This window comes from Pelodiscus sinensis, chromosome 29, assembly GCF_049634645.1.
Source record: "Pelodiscus sinensis isolate JC-2024 chromosome 29, ASM4963464v1, whole genome shotgun sequence".
Lineage (NCBI taxonomy): Eukaryota > Metazoa > Chordata > Testudines > Trionychidae > Pelodiscus > Pelodiscus sinensis.
Genome location: NC_134739.1, coordinates 4,714,632 through 4,735,340, shown reverse-complemented (window position 1 = coordinate 4,735,340; position 20,709 = coordinate 4,714,632). Strand labels below are relative to the sequence as shown.

General features: G+C 51.2%; 1 protein-coding gene across 1 annotated transcript in view; it reads right to left on the bottom strand.

The window, feature by feature from the left end:
• Positions 1 to 4,928: 4,928 nt before the first annotated feature.
• Positions 4,929 to 20,709, bottom strand: part of LOC102445239 (corticotropin-releasing factor receptor 1) — a 108,148-nt gene continuing 92,367 nt past the window's right edge. Inside the window, exons 11-13 of the mRNA XM_075911382.1 lie at positions 18,783 to 18,918; positions 18,033 to 18,074; positions 4,929 to 13,213 (exon numbers count right to left, since the gene is read on the bottom strand). Of these exons, the coding sequence (XP_075767497.1) occupies positions 13,073 to 13,213; positions 18,033 to 18,074; positions 18,783 to 18,918 (319 nt within the window). The 3' untranslated portion in view covers positions 4,929 to 13,072. The remainder of the gene's footprint in view (positions 13,214 to 18,032; positions 18,075 to 18,782; positions 18,919 to 20,709) is intronic.

Genomic DNA, 20,709 nt, shown 5'->3' with positions numbered 1-20,709 from the left:
GCGAAGAGTGAGGGGGGATTTGAGAGCAGCCTTCAACTTCCTGAAGGGGGGTTCCAAAGAGGATGGAGAGAGGCTGTTCTCAGTGGTGGCAGATGGCAGAGCGAGGAGCAATGGGCTCAAGTTGCAGACGGGGAAGGTCTAGGTTGGAGATTAGGAAAAACTCTTTCCTTGGGGGGGGGGGGAGGGTGAAGCACTGGGCTGGGTTCCCTAGGGGAAGGAGTGGAATCTCCATCCCTAGAGGTTTTTAAGTCCCAGCTTGACCAAGCCCTGGCTGGGATGCTTTAGGGCTTAGTCCTGCCTTTCGCAGGGTGTTGTACTCGAAGGCTCCTGAGGTCTCTTCTAGCCCTAGGATTTTAGGATTTAATTCCCTGCAACCAGACAGGCCAGAGGGTTGCAGTCTGTGGGAGACGACACTGTTGCATGCCACCAGCAGAGACCAGGGTGTGCCAGTTCCCTGGGCCCTGCAGTGGGCAGAAAAGCAGAGGACGGCAGGGGTGCAAAAGGGCATTCTCCTGGGAATGGCAGCGCAGTGACCCCTAACCTGCTCCATAGAGAACAATCCAGCCGCTAGCTCCGTGGTTCGCAAACTGTAGGTTGGGAGCCCAGCGGGGTCAGGGCCTCATTTTAATGGGCTCACTAAGGCCAGCCTTAGACATATTGGGACCCAAGGCTGAAGCTGAAATCTGGGTGGAGCTCAGGCTATGGCCCCCAGACCTCCACCTGCGGCTGCAGGGCTCAGGCTCTGGGGTCAGGCAGTAACTCATGTCAGAAGGGACCAGGGGGTCCCAGCGCAATGCAGTTTGAGAAATGCTGGAGCTGAATGGACTATGGTAGAATCTACCTGGTGTGTCTTCTACACTTCTCTGCTTGCCTAGAGAGCATCAAAGGGAGAGCGGAGCCAGCAGAACTGGTTGGCATCATATCACGGGGGTTTGAAAAAGCCCTTTGACAAAGTCCTTCCCCCCTGCACCCAGGAAGCCACACTCTTAAAAAGAAACAAGTTTTCATATGTAGCCTGTGGAACTCACTGCTACTGGACACCACTGCGATAGTCCTCTCTTCCCAAGGCTGCCTGCATACTGACCCCCTCATTACCAGCCCCACCCCAGAGCAATGAGTTAAATGGAAACCTCCCCTCCCCAAAAATGATTGGCGTTAAGGACCAGGTAAATCTTCTCCTATGTGATGATAATGAAGCAGGAGGTGTTTATTTTGTCCCCATCTGGTGGCTGGGCAAATGGAATAAGAGATGTATCGTTTGACTCAGTTAGACGAGTGCCCGTTAGCTATGAGGCGGGTGTCTGGAACCAAAGACCTGCACTCTAGTTTTGGCTCCCCAGGGTTTATCCAGGATTGGGAATTGCATCTGTCATCTGCAGCCACGGATCTGTTGTAGAGAGGCATCGTCAGCAAACGGTAAATTCCAGCCATGGACAAAAAGCTCTGGAATTCGTTCCTTTCCCTTTCCCTCCTGCTCGTCTGGCTGCTGTAAGGTCAGGGCCGTCGTCTCCAGATTTTGGTCTTCAGGAGACTGAGAGCAGGGGGATAAATGTCACCCCAGATGGAGGAGGCGGAACCAAGACGATTGGTGGGGCGGGAGGCCGTCTCTGGAGAGGGCCTCATTTGTTAATCAAGTCACGGCAGCCAAATGGAATGCCGCCAGCCATCTGTGTCTCCCTTCCCGGGCTTTGTGCTGTCGTCCCATTGAAGCAACTCACGGGGGCCGTTGGTTTTAATCGGCCTCAGCCGCCAGCCAAAGACGGATCCCAGGACACTCCCAAGTCATTCTCTGGCATTGTACAGTGCTGGGAAATCCCTAAACCCCGTCCCTCTGTAAAACGCCCCCAAGCCAGCACTTACAGTAACAGGAGGGGCTTATGGCTGGCCATGGGGGGGGCCGAGCCTTTCCCGCTAGGCCACTGTTTTAAATAAATGGAGTGGCCAAATCTTCCCGAGTGTCTGAGATCAATGGGGAGCCGCTGGGGATCTGGGGGTGTGACAATCTGGCCTTCCTTGGCAGCATCCATCAGAGAGGATAGGGTTGCCATGGCAACTCGCCTACCAGCTGACCCCTCTGAGTGGCAAGGTTGAGGCATGTTGGTGGGAGGGGATAGTACCTGCTCAGAGGAACATTTGCAAAAGCACCCGAGTGATTTAGGCACCTGCATCCCATTGACTTTCGGTGGGATTTGGGCACATTTGGAGCTTCCCCTTTTCGGTATAAAGGAAGCCAGCCAGAATTGCACCCTCTGTGACGTCCAACTGAGGCTGTTTCACAGCGATTCCTGCAGGCATTTCCATTGCGGGGGTGGGAGGGAGGGGTCACTTGCCCCAGGGAGAAAGCTTGTCCCTTGTGCCTCCACCCAGTACGGTGCATGGCCTGGTGAGTGTGTCCAGTTGCACGAGCCGCCTGCCAGAATGGGGCGTGCACACTTGTTAGGCCAGCGTGCTAATACCACGTATCACTAGCAGCTGGGCCGAAGCCTGTGGCAGGAAGGGGAGGCGCAGGAAGATGGCAAGGATGCGTGTGTGAGTGACACAGGCATTGCTCCTTAGTCCACGTGGATCTGAACGGGTGCCTATCAGTGCAGGCTGTGTGTGGGAAGATCCCTCTCTGCCGGGTGGGGAGAGGTTTGCTAGTCACCCACCCGCCTACACACCCCAGACTGGATACAGACATTTTCTCTTCCCCTGTAGTTTTTTCCTTCCTTTGGGAATATAAAAGCCCAGGGTGGCCTGTCCCATGTCTCTGCATGAATGTGACCCCCCCCCCCCCCTTGCTGCAGGTTTCACTAAACCACGTCCCGGGCCCAGTACAAAACCCCATCATAGCGATACTTCTAAGCCTTCTTACTTTGTGCAGAGAGCCCTGGAGAGAATGCTGTGTGTTTGTGTGTGTGTGTGTGTGCGTGCTCATGTGTGTGTCCGTGTGCGTGTGTGTGAGCGCATGAGTGAAGCTAACGGACAAGACTGGCCCAAGAGCAAATGGCCATGAATAAATGTAGGCTTGAGATGGGAAGAAGGTTTCTAAGCAGCGGAGGGAGGTTCTGGAACAGCCTGGCAGAAAGAGCAGTGGGGTCAGACGGCCCAACGAAGTCGGACTAGATGCCCAACATGGTTCCATCGGGCTTTAAAATCTCTGAAGATGGAATCTGATAAACTTATAAGCGGGGTGATAGGACGGGGGAGTCTCAGCTACCCAGGATGTGTGCGCGCCCTGTGTTCTCACAGCGCATCTCTCATTCCTGAGACATAGCAGGACATTACTAGCAACTTAGCATTGGATCATTGCGACCGGCTAGATGCTCTCCAAAGACAGCAAGTGACAGGCCATTCATCTGGGCATTGATAACTGCAGCTATGATTGTTTGCAGGGTTGTTGTAGCTGCGTTGGTCCCAGGATATTAGACAGACAAGGAGGGCGAGGTGATGTCTTGTATTGGACCAACTTCTGCAGGGGAGAGACATGAGCTTTTGAGGCACCTGAAGAAGAGCTCTGTAATGGGCAGGCTTGTCTCTCTCACCAATAGCAGTTGGCCCAATGCAAAATGTTACCTCACTCATGTGTCTCTTGAGTATAATTATCATGTGATCAGCAGGAACCAATAATTCTTAGGTGCCCTCCAGCGCGGCCCAATATGTGAATTAATTCCGCACGAGAGTGCCTGACCAGAAAAAGATGCTTGTGTTTGAATTTCAGCAGGACACAGAATGGTGCCCTGACATTCAGTTTCAATTGGCCTTGCTCCAAAGACCAACACTGCCCCCATTATTATCTCTTGGCCGGGCTAGTGAAGAGCAGCCTCAGTGATCTTGCGCAGAAGTTCAGAAAATACTGCGGTTTTTCAGCCTGACTGCCTCAGCCTGAGAACTTGCTCACTGTCCAAAGGAGGGAGAGAAAGGGAGGCCAATGGTCAACCTGATTTCTGCCCGAAATGGCGTTGTAGCTAGTGCTCAGTCTCCAGTTAGTCCTGAACCAAATCACCCCATGAGATTACACTCACTAGGGGGCACTGTTCTGCAGGGAGTGTGCAGGGCATGCAGAAGGAGGCGCTCTCCTCTCTGAGTCGGTAATGACTACAGTGCCCTCAAGCGGTAGTAGAGGGGTACTGTTCTGCGGGGAACAGAGTCGGTGGCTCACTAGGGGGCGCTCTGGCCTCTGAGTCAGTGCTGAGCTCAGTGCAGTGGTCTGTGGAGGGTGGATTCAGTAGGGGCCACTCTCCCCTATGCGTAGAAACTGACAGCTGGAGATGAGTAATAATATGTGAACGAAAGATACAACAGTAATAATGAGCACTTCCTCTCTGCACACCACACCGTTGATCCTGCCCCCAACTGCCCTCCTATGTCATGATCCCTGTAACACGTGGGGAACAGCAGCACAGAGGTTGCAGGGGCTTGGCCCCTCACACATGAAAGAGCCAAGAACAGTAATACCCAGAGAAGGCTTGTCAGCAGTTGATGTCAATCTCCTTATCCAGACTCTGCCGCCAGGAAAATATCTTGTTCTGGGCCGGAGCTGGGAATAGAACCCAGCTTGTCTGAGCTCTGTCCACTAGTCCACACTTCCTCCAAGTAGTAATGTTAGGTCAGATCACCATCCCATTTTAGCTTATTTGGCACCTACAAATAAATAGCAGGAACAGGCTTGGCTCTGTATTTTGTGCTTTGGTGTCAACCTCTGGGGCTTTCTGAAGGCCAGCAGGGGCTGGAACCAAGAAGACCATGGATCTGAATCTTCAGCCCCTTCCTGACTCTGGTGCCTTGGAAGCAAACCCTGCTGAGATGTCCTAGATGTGGGGAGAAAAGACAGGACTCTTGGGTCCCAGCCAACAGGTGTGATGATCCATGATGGAACCAGCCCTGCCTTCTCTGTGAGACAAGCACACCCGCAAAGGCCCCAGGAAATTGTTAAAAGCAGTTTTAATCAAACAGAGTTGAGTACACATGGCAACACACAGATTTGTAAAGCAAATTGTGTAAATCGTATCACAGGAGATGAAATAAAGAGTCACACACACGCACACACACGCAGCTGCTTTTCGGTGTCATTGTTCAGAAAAAAACCCCAATTGCTTTGCATCCCTTTAAAAACACCCGTGGATCCAGACTCTGGGATGGTTTCTTCCATTCTCCTCTCATGTGATGATGAAAACACCCCAAGGCCATTTCCCGTCTGAGGCTGAAGCTCCTCTTGTATCCCCCACAGTGGCCACATCAAACCGACCTCGCAGGACGCTGATTGGGAGTCCAGTGCCACCATGCAGCGCCCTGTTTGAAATGCTGCCCTGTGCTGAGAGAGGGCTGCCGTGAAATCCGCACACGGTGCATCCGGCAGCTGGCAATGCTGGGCCAATGACGGGACTGCCTTCCTGGCGGGATGCAAGCTGTGTGCTAGTTGTAGCGCTGGGAAATCCTGCTCCATTCGCCGGACAAAGTGAGGCCCCGCAGAGAAGCACAAGGAAGCAGCCGTGTTTTATTTTGTAGCTCGTAGGGGGGAGGGTTCCAAATCCACATGTGCATGACTGGCCCTGGTGAGGCTCCTCCATGGACCACCTGGGAGCAGGCTAGAGGGAGAGGAAGAAAGTCCATGGGCATTGGCCCAGACAAGGGGATGCCAAGGAGGGAAGGCATTGATCCCTCGGGGCTGATGGATTTCCATGGTAGAGTGGGTTCTAGTGGGTGGGTATGACCCAAAGGTGGACTTTTTAAAGGCAGTAGGTGGCAACTTTTGTTTAGTTTATTTGACAAGATGTTAGGCTGCAGGGCAAAAAATATGACTAAGAGGCTGCGAAATCACAGAGCCTGACCCTGTGCTGGCAGGAAGCGGGCAGGACATAAGGTTGACAGGAGGTTGGTATCACAAGCTGGCTTCAGTTTCCCTGCAGTAGGATGGATACCATGACGGTTTCTGGTTTGCATTTGTTTTGTTCTCTTTGGGGTTTGCTTTCTGTATCAGATCCCTGCACTTCCTGGCGCACATGAGCATTGTTTGACTCTATTAAATGTAAAGGGGTTCATCATTTGAATCGGGCGTTCTACATGGCAGCAGTGAATCCCCCCTGGCCGGAAAACAAGAAGTCCCATTCCTGGCTCTGACATGCCACTAGCAAAGCACCGAACCGCTGCCTTGTTCCTGGTGCTGGGCGGCACGTTTTTGTCTAAATGTTTTTTGCCAATATCAAAATTCGGAGACAAATGTGTCAGTCTGACAACAGTATGTTTTGCAAAACCTCCCCCAGGGAAGTGATTCAGATCAGTGTTACCAGAACAACCCAGCTCGAAGTCTTTCGGCATAGACCATGTGATTGTTCGGTTTGAAATGATTTTTTAAATGTTTTTATATTAAAAAGTGAAAGAGCTTCCAAAGGTTAAAATTCAAAGAAATATTTTGATTTTTATCAACATGAAATATTTCCACGGACCCAAAGTGGTTTTCCCCAGGATTTCCTTTGCCAAGAAAATTAGATTTTGTTTTTGTTCCGGGTTCGGAATGGAACAAATTTAGAAATTGTAAAATTCCTTTTGAAATGGGAAGTCCAGGTCCTGCCCAGCTCTCTGCAATGCTGCTGCACCTAGGAATAGTGATCAACAGCTTTGTGTCAAATTTGCGGCAGGTATCCACAGGACTGGTTTGGTTCAACATCTTTATTAATGACCTGCATGAGGGGATGGATTGCACCCTCAGCAAGTTCACAGAAGACAATAAGCTAGAGGGGGAGGTAGATATGTTGGAGGGCAGGGATAGGGGCCAGAGTGAACTAGACAAATTGGAAGATTGGGCCAAATGAAATCTTGAGGAGGTTCAACAAGAAGTGTAGAGTCCTGCACTTGGGATGGAAGGATCCCAAGCATTGTTACAGGCTGGGGACCAACTGGCTAAGCACCAGTTCAACAGAAAATTCCAGTGGATGAGAAGCTGGATCTGAATCAGCAGTGTGCCCTTGTAGCCAAGAAGGCTAACATAATTTGAGGGTACATTGGAATATTGCCAGCAGATCAAGGGACGTGATTATTTCCCTTTTATTCGATTCTGGAGTATTGTGTCCAATTCTGGGCCCCCCACTACAGAAAGGATGCATTGGTGAGAGTCCAGCAAAGGACAACACAAACGATTAGGGGGTTGGGACACATTATTTACAAGGAGAGGCTGTGAGATTTGGGCTTAATAAATATACAGAAGAGTGAGGGGGGATTTGATAGCAGCCTCCAGCTGTTATCAAAGAGGATGGAGCGAGGCTGTTCTCAGTGGTGACAGATGATAGAACAAGGAGCAATGGGCTCAAGTTGCAGTGGGGGAGGTCTAGGTTGGATATGAGGAAAAACGATTTCACTAGAAGGGTGGGGAAGCACTGGGATGGGTTACCTAGGGAGGTGGAGGAATCTCCATCCCTAGAGATTTTTAAGTCCCGGCTTGACAAAGCCCTGGCCATTGATGCATCTACCCTCCATGAATGTATCTGGTTCTTTTTTGAACTCTGTTATTCTTCTGGTCTTCACAACATCCTCTGGCAAGGAGTTCCACAGGTGGACTGTGTGTTGTGTAAAGAAATACTTCCTTTTGTTTGTTTTAAACCTGATGCCCATTCATTTCATTTGGTGACCCTTAGTTTTTGTGTCGTGAGGTGTAACTAACACTTCCTTGTTTAGTTTCTCCACACCAGTCATGATTTTATAGATGTATATATTTATAGATTTGTATCATGTCTCCCAACCTTAGTCATCTCTTTTCCAAGCTTATTAATCTCTCCTCATAGACAAGCTGTTCCATATCCCTAATCAATATTGTTGCCCTTTTCTGAACCTTTTCCAATGCCAATATAACTTTTAGAGATGGGGTGACCAGGTCTGCACACAGTATTTGACATGTGGGTGTACCCAGGATTTATATAGACAATATGAATTTTCTGTCTTATTATCTATCCCTTTCCTAATGACTCTCAGCCTCTCAGCATTGTGTTAGCTTTTTCTGCATAGGACCCACCTGCCACTGAGAGATAATTAGCCCATGTTTGGGGAGGATTGAGGTGAAAGGGGACTCGGAGACCTCACCTTGCTGTAGACTCTTTGCCAGACAGATGATCCTTCCTGTACCCCATCCATCCAGGAAATCGTCTGCTGGGAGAACTGTTGGCTAATCAGCCATGTGGAACTGTCAGACACCAATGTGATGTGTGTATGGAGCTTGGGACTGTTCAAACAAGCACCAGGGAAATCTGGCAGGGCCCCAGAAGACCCAGGCCTGGCACAGAGTCACTCTGTCCCCTGCCTTCCTAGAATTAGATATACTGTCTGACTAGCTTTGGGCTACTGCCCTTGGGCTGTCCTCTGACTGGCAGGGCTTTGCAGAGTTATCACTTTTAAGGCTAGAAGGACTACAGTGGTCAGCCAGTCTGAGCTGTGATTCCAGCAATGCTACAGCTGGAAATGTTACTGGTGATGATGTATTTGCCACACCCCTTGCTGATCTGTTCCAAAGGTTTACTCCACTGGGTTTATTTCCCTTTTGAACTGCTTTGAGCAGGGGGCTGGACTTGACAGCTCCTGAGGGCTCTTCCAGCCCTAGGATTGTAACTGTCCTGCCTGTGGATTCCAGCTGTTGGATTATGTTCTTTCCCTGCCAGCTACCTAAGGGTATGTCTATACTTGCACCCTAGTTCACACTAGGGATGCAAATGTAGGCATCCAAAATAGTCAATGAAGTGGGGATTTAAATATCCCGCACTTCATTAGCAGAAAGTGTGCGCTGGGATGCATTAGTTCAAACCAAAGCCCTTGGTTCGAACTAACGTTACTCCTCAAAAAATGAGGAGTTAAGAGTAACGCACCAGCGAGATCCCCACTTCATTGACTATTTCGAATGCCTACATTTGCACCCTAGTACGAACTAGGGATGCAAATGTAGACATACCCTAAGGGTGTGTCTAGACTACAGGGTTTTGTCGACAAAAGTGGACTTTTGTCGACAAAACTATACCTGCGTCTACACTACCGATATAATGTTGACAGAACTCAACAGTTTTGTCGACGCTGGTAAACCTCATTTTACGAGGCATAACGACTTTTGTCGACAGAGTTCTGTCGACAGAAGGTGTTATTGCATCTAGGGTTGTGTCTAGACTACAGGGTTTTGTCGACAAAGCAGCTTGCTTTGTCGACAGAATTGAATGTAGTCTAGACGCTTTTTGTCTTTGTCTTTATCTGTCGACAAAACTTCTGTCGACAAAAGCCTGTAGTCTAGACATACCCTAAGAGAGCTCTGTAAGGCTGATATAGTCTCTTGACGTAGACACCGAGGGATTAGGTTTCTGAATCCAGGTATGAACTGATAAGAAACACTGATAAAACACCCTGGAAGCAGAACCCTCAAACAAGCCAGTGTTTTTCCAGCCCACACTGACGTGCTTTCTCAGTTCATATGGATTTCAACCATTTCCTAGGCCTGGCTGTTTACTGAGGCCACGTCCCTGCTCAGTGGCTGGTAACTGAGCTTGCCTACATGGAGTCCCAGTGTGGATTTCTAACTGGTCCATGCCAATGCTGCTGGCAGGCACTAGTTTCCCTAATGCGCTTGAACATAGTGTAGCTTGAAACAGTGCGAGGTGCATCTCCAAAGGGAAAGCCATGAAAATAACCCAGCGTTTGGACATCCACACAGAACTCAAACCCTGCTGCAAATACCTTCACTCCCAAGGCAATCAATAAACCCTGGAAAATATACCTTGCTTACACATCATAAAGAAATTGCCTCTTAGCCATCTTGGATAAACTAAGCCAGTGGAGTTCCATTAGACCTCACTGGCAGGCAAGTTTTGCAGACCTCAAATCAACCTTATAAGGATCTTCTGAGGCCTTCCTGAAGGGAGGTTCCAAAGAGGATGGAGAGAGGCTGTTCTCAGTAGTGACAGATGGCAGAACAAGGAGCAATGGGCTCAAGTTGTGGTGGGAGAGGTCCAGGTTGGATATTAGGAAAAACTATTTCACTAGGAGGGTGGTGAAGCACTGGGATGGGTTCCCTAGGGAAGTAGTGGAGTCTCCATCCCTAGAGGTGTTTAAGTCTCGGCTTGACAAAGCCCTGGCCGGGTTGATTTAGTTGGGATTGGTCCTGCCTAGAGCAGGGGCTGGACTTGATGACCTTCGGAGGTCTCTTCCAGCTCTATGGTTCTATGATTCTTATGATTCTAAATCCTCACCAATGGTTGATTATCCTTTTTGAAGTGCGGACACCCAGTCTGGAGACAGCCTCTCCAAGGCCGTGCATGGAGGTGGGGGATGTATCTGAGGAGACTCTGGCACGCTTGGTAGAACTCAGTAATGCTGAGCAAGGACTTCTAGAAAGGTCAATGCAAGGAGATGGCTGTGGGCTCTCACACAGAGCTGGGTAGGAAATGGTTTTCCATCCTGTGACCATTTCTCAGATTCTGAATATTTTTCCCATCCCAAGTTGGGATGAAAGGTGGAAACCTTGGACATTTTCATGACCTCCCTCTCCCCCCTCAGGCCAATTGAAACATTTATTTCAATTTCAACCATGTTTTTTAAAAAAAAGTCATTACTCTAATTACCTTTAATTTCTGAACAGAAAGTCCTTTGGACTTGGAGACCCATTTAGGAATTGTCAAAACGGGACCTTTTTGGAACCGAGACACGTGTTTTTCCACAGCTGAGGAGTTTGTCATAACTGAGCCGTTCCTGAGAAAACTTGACGTTTCCACAAATGGACATTACTGGAAGAAAAAAATGTTTCATGAAGGATTTCCTGCCTAGCTCTACTGTCACTGCTACCGGGAGTTCACAGGCTGCAATTTTTCTGTAGAGGTGAAGGCACATGCAATCCCTGCCCACAGACGAGCTGTTCCCAGGCTCCCAGCTAGGAGCTCAGGGCAGCCAGGAATGTATGCCATCCGGTTCTACCCGCCGGAGAGTGTAGCCAGACAAGGTGGAAGGTCCAGAAATCCGGCAGGTTTATGCAAATGATGCAAAGTCCTGATTTGCATACCAGATGAATATGCATAAACATGTGGAAGTAGCTGGATTGTAAAACTACAGAACATGCCACCCCACAGCTTACTGCTGTCTCCTCAGTGCTCACTGTAGTACTCCACCTCTATAGACCCTTCTGGACCAAAGCCCTGGGGGGCAGCTAAGCTCCAGGTCCCCTTCCTTGCCTAGCCAGCTCTCCTGCGGGAATCACAGCCTGTAGAAAATGCAGCAGAGTTGGACCCAATTTTGCTTATGTTAGAAAAAAAATACATCACGGCTGCATTGTGGGATGAGGCATAAAACCAAGGAGCTTTGTGTTTGTGTGTGAAAGTGCATGTGAATGAAATGTGTTTATCTATTTGAGTGTGTGTGAGTGTGTGTGTATGTGTGTGTGTGCACATGGATATATTTGGGAGTAATTAAAGAATTCTGTGGTGCTTTTGACCCTCTCGTCCCACGGAGAAGGGTGTGAACCCAGGTGTCCTCCAAGTCCCCGTCCTGCCATGGGCAGACGCCAGCACATCCCAATTCAATTTCTCCTGCTGTTTCAATGGTAGCTGCCTTCCTCCTCTTCGTGCCCTCCCCATGGCCCTCTCCTGACAAGTCTCTGCTCGGGGAGGAACAATCTCACCCCTCCAGCCCTCTCATGCCTCAGCTGGTGAGTGGCAGCGACTCCTCCCTCCGCTGGTGGGGGGGGGGTGTCTCCCTGTGGGCTGTGGCTGTGTGTGTGTGTCTCTCTGTGGCTCTTTCCAGCTCCAGGGGCTTGTAGTGATGCCATGGCCGTCTGCGATGCTTTCCTGGGGCTCATCTTTCCTGCAGAGTGAACTTGACTCCAGGCTCCAGCGATCCTCCATCCTGGTCAGCCCCGGGGGAGCTTTCCGCTGGTGTTGGCTGGCCTGGCGGGGTGCAGGACATTAGCACAGCTTGTCCACAGCTCGCGCACCCGCCCTCGAGCCGGGATGCCAGGGGAGTGAGTGCCAGGAACAGGGGCAAACCCTCCAGTGAAGACCCAGGCTCTGACTCCTCTGACAAATGCTCAAACCACGCAGATACCTGGAAGCCCTGGAGCGAAGTCCCCATGTGGGCGTGGCTGCCACGGGCCTTTGCCAGGCATCACACACTGGGCTTGGGGGGCAGGTTGGAAACCCCAGCGCTGCGGCAGGCTGCATTGCAGGGGCTGCCCTGAGGCCTTGCCAGGGGTCCCACCGGGTGGGCTGGGGCAGGGTGGGCGTGGGGAACCAACAGTCTCAGGGCTGTGATAAAATGGAGACAAAGCACAGACACGGTGCCAGGCAAACGCCGGTCATGACCCGAGGCTCGGGTCTGTATTCTGGCTGAACACAGATCAGGCAGTCCCCTCGCTGCAGCTTGTAGGGCAGCAGTGCTGGCAGTGGGATCCTGGAAGCAGCTTGCACCAGGCTTGCCCAGCAGTACGGGGAGCTGCCCACCATGTGTGGCCGTGGCTGCTGCCTGGGTCATGCCAGTGCCGCACACGGGCCTTTCGTGCCACGCCGGCCTGAGCCAGAGAGAGGAACTGATATCCCAGAGGAGCCGGGACATGCATGGGAATGTGGAGAGAGGCCAGGACACACGCTGGTCGCCTCCGTCCATGTGACCGGCACTAGCCGGACTCTCACTGGCCTGGCAAGCGCTCCCGTCAGACCTGCTGCTGGGTCAGGATTGGGCAGATGTTGGAGCCGCATTTCCAGCAAACCTGGCCTCAGTTGGGGCATTGCTTGGCCCCCCAGCGTACCCCCGAGAATGTGACACCCTCAGCTGCTGTAGGCCTTTCCCAGGCCACCAGACACTGCCCAGCCCCACAGTCCTGGGCACGGGGGGTGCTGGCTTCACAAGGGTTCAGTGAGTAAAAACAGCTGCTCTGAGAGCTGGTCTCCCCGGGCAGACATTGGCGAGGGGTTTCTTTGGTGTCCGCCAGTCCCCGCCAGGGCTCAGCTGCCTTTCTCTGGGCTCCTGGGGCAGAGAGCCCATCCAGGAAGTACACAGCCGCCACGCCATGCTCAGTCTGCTGTGCAAGCAGCCGAGGATCTGCCGCAAACGTGGCTCCCCTCCTCCGCAAGGGTGTCCCGTCTCAGACCGCCGTGGACTGCTTGATGCTGTGGAAGCTGACGCGCGTCGGCGACGTGGGGATGGACATGGCTCTGGCCACGCGGGTGCGGATGGAGTGCTTGTCCTGCCACCGGTGCCATCTTTTCCGTACAGCGGAACGGACCTGCCAACACATTGCAGAGCACAGAGTGTTTACTCCCCAGGCTGGGCAAGATTTCCCTCTCCCATTGCAAGAGCTAGGGGGCTCAAAGCTTGTTACAGACATCAATGAACTAAGCCCTCAAATTCCCCAGGAGGAGGGGACAGTTGATGGCATTATCCCATTTTTGCAGATGGGGAAACTGAGGCACAGAACAGCGACGTGATTTGCTCAAGGCCACCCCGGAGTTCTGGGGGTTGCCTTACGCTGGAGAGCAAAAGAGAGTTCAGACCCCCTGAGCCTATGGAGCTGGGAAAAAGTCTCCCTTCTTATCTCACTGCGGGGTAGGGAGAGGGAGGGGAGGGTGGCAGATGGCATTTGCAAAAGTCATTGCAATGGGAGATTTGAGCGCAGCCGGTCTCACTCCCAACCCTTTGCTCTAACCAAGGGATAAGGCAGCCTCCTTCCCGGAGCCAGACACAGCCCCCAGGCCTCCCGGCTCCCAGCCCCCTTGTAATCCACTGTTGGACACTGACTTCCATCAATCCTGCCCTTAAAGGTCTGACAGGGAAGAGAAATGAATCCTGCCCAGGACCATGACAGAGCAAGCGGGAGATAAATCTGGACTTCAGCTGTAAAAAAAGGGCCAGCGGCTCATAAACCACGTCTGATGCTGCCGCGTGTGTCGGACGGGACGTAAGTGATGGGCTCAGAGTTTCTTTATGACTTGTCTGGTCCACACTAGCGGCAGGTCCTCTGTGAGAGTTCCAGCCCGGAGCAGGCCTTGCATGGCCGGTGAATTATGAGGGTGAATTATGAGGCACATATTCTAAGGCCACAAGAGCTCCTTGGGCTAATCCATCTGCCCTCCCGTACGACCCAAGAATGCTTCCTGGAGTCGCTGCAGCCGGGCGTGTCAGTGACTGTGGGGCGGGAATTCCACCGGCTGACAGAGGCCGTGAGGCGGATGGAGCCGCACTGTGGAGATGGATTTTTAGTGCTCGTGTTGAGCCTTCCCCATATTTAACCCCCCAGCAGCTGGGGCTACTGAGTAGCTGGCACTGACCCCTCCATTCCCGTGGCTCGGAGCTGCAGCCCCGTGACTTGAGTTAGTGCAGGGGGAAATTGTTTCCCACCAAGCCTCCTCAGCAGTCAAGCAGGTCTCACCTCACTGTGCCTTGGCACTGTCTGCCTGTGCCCTGGGCACTGTAGCATCACAAGGTAAATAAGAATCAACAGCGTGACAGTGTTCCAAAAAAAGGAAATATCATTCGGGAACGTGGTGACGTTATCTGATTAAACCGTGGCCATACAGATCATGCTGCAACAAAACTTGTGCCAAGTAGGACACATGGCTACAAAGGGTTAAAGGCTCCCAGGCCAAATGACCTAGAGCCAACCACAGAGGCATGTGAGAAAAATATGTAAAGGCCAATTAAGGCCAATCAGTGCTAGAACTTTGATATGCAAACCTGTCTCCTTAGAAAGCAGAGTCTAATTCTAGTTAGATGGTTACTTCTACCATGTCCTGTCTATCTCTGTAATGGTTGATTCCAAGATCAAAAGGGATTATTAACATTTAGATGAATCTTGGGTGAGAGAAAGATGTCTCTTTAAAGTCTGTGATAAACTGCTTAAGGGATACACTACTTTATGTTCATTATCTGGTGTTTAATAAATTACCATGTGGTTATATCAAAAGACTGTTGTGTTCTCATAGGCCAAGGGGCTGCTGGAAATATGTAAAGACCCTTGGGTCCTGATCCTTTTTATCTCATGTCTGCTTGGATGCTCCCAGGGTAAGCTGCCAGCCATAAGAAATGATATCCCAGGAGATCCTGGTGCCCCTTTAAGGGTACGTCTACACTGCATCCCTAGTTCGGGCTAGGGATGCAAATGGAGACGACCGAAGTAGTTAATGAAGCGGGGATTTAAATATCCCGCGCTTCATTAACATGATCTCACCGGCGCGCTAGGAGGAGTAACGTTAGTTCAGACTAAGGGCTTTAGTCCGAACTAACGCGTCCTGGCGCGCACTTCCTGGTTCGAATCAGCTGTGATTTGAACTAGCGCACCGGCGAGATCATGTGAGCAAGTTTTTAGTCTTGGAAGAAATGTTGTGCTGTTGGTCTTCATGCGCAGTGTCCTTGGGGGAGCTGTTGCAAGTAGCTGGACCGTTTGCTCTCAGCCTTCAGCTCTGCAACCAAAGCCAGTGCTGGGGATAGGGCTGGGAGCAGGACAAGGGTATTGCCTGTGTGCTCTGTGCCCACCTCTGTTCCAGGACTGGTAAATATGCAGAAAATAAACAAACTACCGCAACAGCCCAACCTACACACTACCGAATTCTCCTCTAGCAGGAAGCAGACCTGCACGGTCCCAACAGCTGCTACTCTCCACAGAGGGATGCTGTTGTTATTTACCATGCGCTCAGGGCACACAGAAGGGTCATGGCCCGGCCTCAGTGTATTTACAAGCCAGACTGCAGGGTCGCCAGCACGCTGCATTAAAATCCTGCCTGGGCAACCTGGAAAAACCAGCACTGGCTTTCCTTCCCCCCAGCTTGCCGCCCTCCGGTGTGGTCAGGAAGGATTTCTAGCTGCTTCTCAACAAGCTCTCTTGGACGTCCTGCTAGCAGTTCCTCGGCTGCCCTGGTTAACTCGCAGCAATGCATCTATCCCACCCCTCCCCGCTGACCTTAGCCTGCAGTGCAAAACCTCTGGGATCCCTAGTCCATCCCATCCCTCCCCATTGAGGGTTTTAAGCTCCCTAGGAGACATTCCAGCACATTTAGCTTTTCAGCCCCTTTCTGGCTAACTTTCCTTCCCTGCTGGGACTGGCAGTAGGGGTGAGAATGCTGTCATGTGATTAAAGGAAGGGACGTGCCATGGGTCCTTTGCCTGGCTCTGGGAGGAAGAGCTGGCTAGTGTGAGAGCAGGGAAGTGGGTGTCAGGACTCCAGTCAGCTCCGCCACGGACTCACTGCATGACCTTGGCCAAGTCACTTCTTCTGTGTGGGTTTCCCTCTCTGTAAACAGGGCCCATGGTAATTCTCCACTGGCGTGTTGTGAGGATAAATTGGTAAGTGGCTGAGCGCTCTCTGTGTGAGTGCCCAGTACTTCCACTGGAAACTGGAGCCTAAATACCTTTGAAGGTCTGGCTCTCTTTGCTCCCCTGACTGCTCCTTGCTCAGCTTTGGGCTGACTGACCACAACAAACCACCTGCTCTTGAACCATGAGCTGCGAAGAAGCCCAGAGCATCAATCAAACAAAGTCTCACGCCGTGGTGATGGGGCAGGCAGAGCCAACCTCGTCCCCGGATTATTAACCAGACTGTTTTGCTGCTTCACAGAAGGTGGGAACCAGTTTTAAAGAGAAAGATTTTGCAAAGAATAAGAATAAAAACCCACCCTCAAAGATCCCAGGCCAGAAAGCAGCCCCAGGGGTGAATTCTTTAGCAAGCACCAATCTGTTGGATCAGAGAGCGGCTGCCTTGGGAGCTGTCTCTCCCGGAGAGGATGCCCTGGACAAATATTGCAAAGAGAGGCTGTGTTTTCCTTCGGCGTCTGAAAAGGCTTTTTATGTTCCTTGTCCCCTGGGCTCTGCTGTTTCTATCGTGTACCCAGCCAGCCGTCCTTACTGCTAGCAAAGGCGATAGCAGGGAGGCAGAGGAACATGGAGATACATCAGATCAGCTCAGAGAGGGGTTTTGGTTTGACTATACATGTTCCTTCTCTCGGGTCACAGGGGGCTAAGTTTGGTGAAATGATCCCTGAGCTCAGACAGATGCACCTGACCTTGGTGCGTGTCCCTGCCACACGCTGCTCATCTTAGCAAAGGGTTGACAGGGACACCACCTCATGGACAGATTGGTCTGTGGTGACGTTGGCACTGTTTTGCCATGTACTGCGTCAACACAGCCTCACGTGCCTTCCGCCAGCCCAAACCAGCAGCGACCTTTCTCCAGCCCCGGGCACAGAGCCAGCTGGGATGTTCTCAGTGAAAAGAAAGTTGAGTGCAAAATGGGGCAAAATTGAACATTTGTATGGAAAGTTTTGTTCTGGCTGAAAGTTCCTAAGACCTAATTGTTTTTCAGGAAAAGCCTTTGATGAAAAACGTTCTGTTTCCAGGAAATTGTTTGGCTTCTGATTTGCAAAATGTGACCCTTTTAATCCAACACCCCCCAGCTATTTGCCCCTTGGAAAAGTTTTCAAGACACTGAAAGTGTTTCTGTTTCCGGATTTGTTTTGTTTTTTATTGTAAAATAATCCCCACACCGAACACGCTTTAATGGGAAACTTTGATGAAAACTTTTTAAACCTGAGATTTTCCTATGATGGGTGCTTGCCCTTTTGGGGCTTGCTCTGTCCAGAAGTGACATTAGGAGGCGTGTGTGTGTCTGCTGCTTATGCAGTTTGGTACCTTGGAAGTCCCAAAGTGGGCGCCAATCCCAGAATCTGTTCAGCACACACAGGGAACTTAGCTACTGCCTACAGCTGTGACCATGTCTCAGCTGTTCAGGTTGCAGTGTTGAGCGGGCAGGGAGCCAGCATATTGGTGAATAGCACCGATTATAAGACCTGGCACTGCTGGGAGAAACGGTTCCCTTTGATGAGCTGACCCCTGCCCTTCCAGACACACTTCAGTGCCGGGCTGTTACTAGCCTGCTCACAGACTTGGGCCCAGAACATCACTTCCTACCAGGTTAAACCCACCCCACCCATTTCCTTATTGCCCCACGTCTCAGGAGACACCAGGTCTCCCAGAAGGACTAGTCCTGGCCTCATCTCTGGCACTCACTTGAGCACGCAGGGGTGTCTCATTGGCAAGGCACAGAGGGAACTCACCTCGCTGTTCAGGAAGCAGTAGAAGACAGAGACAAAGAAGCCCTAGAAGAAAGAAACACCATTACTAGGAGCTGTAGGGAGCAGGCGCTCTGGGCTGCTCGGGGGCTGACAGTCACCTGAGTTGTATTCGGGCTCGGCGAAAGAGTTTGCAGGGCCTAAGGCGGCGTGTTGTGGTTGGCTGCACCGTGTCGCACGGTCCACATGGCCGGGCTCCCAGCCAGGCGGGCGGGCGCTGGACAGCACGGGGCCCTGAAGGTGCCTTGCCCCAAGGCCAGGCTTGGTTGCATTGATCAGACACGTCCTTTCTTGCAACACACCCTTTCCTTCAGCCCCGACGCCTGGAGTCAAGGGACGAGCGAGAATCGAGGCTGTCATTAAACAACAGGAAGGTTCTAGCCCTTGTGGCTGCCGAGAGAACCTGGAGCTGGGACCTGGAGGCTCAGAAGGCAAAGAAACAGGCCCCTGCTTCCATTCGTTTCTTTAATCTCATGAGTTTTACGCCAGGCTCTGGTTTGTTGCGGTACGGGGCCAGCCTGGGCCCAATCTTGCCATTTCACAGGGTTTTATGTAGGACCCAGCAGTGATGGGGTCACTGATCACACCAGGGCTGGGTACAGCCTGGGGCGCAGCCACCCCATCTGCACCACTGCCCCAGGATGCAACTTCAGGCACATAACTCCTGGGGACGTGGGCTATAAAGCAGGGCTGGCCAGGAGGGGGCGATGCTGCCCCCCCTCCTGAGGCACATACCTGGAAAGATTCCAGGAAGGAGTTGAAGTAGATGAAGACGACCCGGGAGATCTCGTCTTCCCCTGGGTTCACGAAGAACAGCATGTAGGTGATGCCCAGCAACGGCAGCAGGACCAGCGTGGCCTTCACGGCTTTTCTGAGAAAGGAACACAGGGCTCAGCCACACCAGCACAGCCGCTCCCCTGGGCAGAGCTGAGCCGGGAGGCTGGGATCGAGTCCTCTGACCGGACAAGGGCACAGCGGTTGGGCAGGAGGGTGCGCAGAAGCTGGTGGAATGATGACAGTCAGTGGGATGTGGTGATACCAAGGTGTGAAATATCTGGGCACGGCAGAGTAGGGCATGCGGCGGGGCAGGGGACTGCTTGTGAAAGAAAGCACAGAGCCTAATATTGGGGAAAAATCTTAAACAAATCAAACTGTGCCACTGAATCTCTCTGGATAGAAATGTCATGTTACGAGCCTAGCAGCAGGAATATACTACAGGTTGCAGCTCTATACACCAGAACTCTCTGGTCCAGCAATTTCCGTGGAAGCCCAGGGTGGGGAGGCAGAAATGACCTTCACTGGTCTGGAAAAATCCCTTTTGGGGGACCACTCCGGTCCCGAGGGTGCCGGACCAGGGAGGTGCAACCTGTGTTGACCACCTGACCAGGATAGTGCCCGGGAAAAGCTCTGGAAGATTAGAGAAGCTACACAAACAGAAAACCCTGCAATAATGGAGGATTTCAGCTAGCCCTGCAGTGACTGTGTCACCTCAGAAGGGGATGCAAAGATCAGCTTTCTAGACACCAGACTTTCTAGATTGCTTCTTGGAGCATCTAGTTCCTGAGCCCGTAAGGAGAGGGAGGCAGTTCTTGATTTAGTCCTAAGTGGTGCACAGGATCTGGTCCAGGAACTCAATAGAGCTGAACTGCTGGTAATAGCAGCCAAACTGTAATGCAATTTAACACCCTTTTGGGGAGGAAAATACCAAAAATGCTCACCACAATAGCACTTAACTTTGAAAGGGGAACTACCTAAAAATGAGGAAGAAATTAAAAGAAACATTCACAAGAAAGACAGGCCTGAAAATTGCATGGGAACTTTTAGAAACCCTTGTAACAGTGGCTTACATTAAATGTATATCCCAAATTTAAAAAAGGACCAAGAAGAGAGTAAAAGAGGTGACTAGAGGCAAAAACATCCTTTAAAAACTGGAAGTCAGATCCTACAGAGGAAAACAGAAAAGCGCATAAACACTGAAACATCAAGAGCAAAATTATAACTAGGCAGACCAAGGATAATCAGGCGAAAAAGAATTTGAAGAGCAACTAGCAAAAGACCCAAAAATTATCACAAAAAAAGGTCCCTCAGAAGCAGGCAGCCTGGCAAACAGCCAGGGGGGTCACTGCACGAGAGAGGTGCGGCAGGAGAATTCAAGGAAGAAAATAGGTTGCAAGAAGCAAATGAATTCTCCACTGCAGAGGGTGCCAGGGAGATTCCCACAGACCTGAGCCATTATTTTCAGGTGACAAACTGGAGGAACTGTCCCAGATTGAGGTCAGTGGAGGAGGTTTTGGAGCAAATGGGCTAATTAAATAGTGATCAATCCCCAAGACCTCATGGGGCTCACCCCAGAGCACTGAAGGAGGTCCAGTATAAAATTGGAGAACTGTTACCAGGTGTGTAACCTATCACCTAAGTCAGCTTTGGCTCCAGATGGCTGGAGGATGGCTAATTGAAAGCTGAGTTACTAAAAAGGCTCCAGAGGCGATCCTGATAGGCTTCGCTTCTGTTCCAGGCACCGCAGTTGAAACTAGAGTAAAGAACAGAATTCCTGGACACCCAGATAAACACAGTATCCTGGGGAAGAGTCAACACAGCTTTAGCAAAAGGAAATGCCATGCGTCACCAATCTATTGCAATTCGGGGGAGGAGGGTGCGTGTG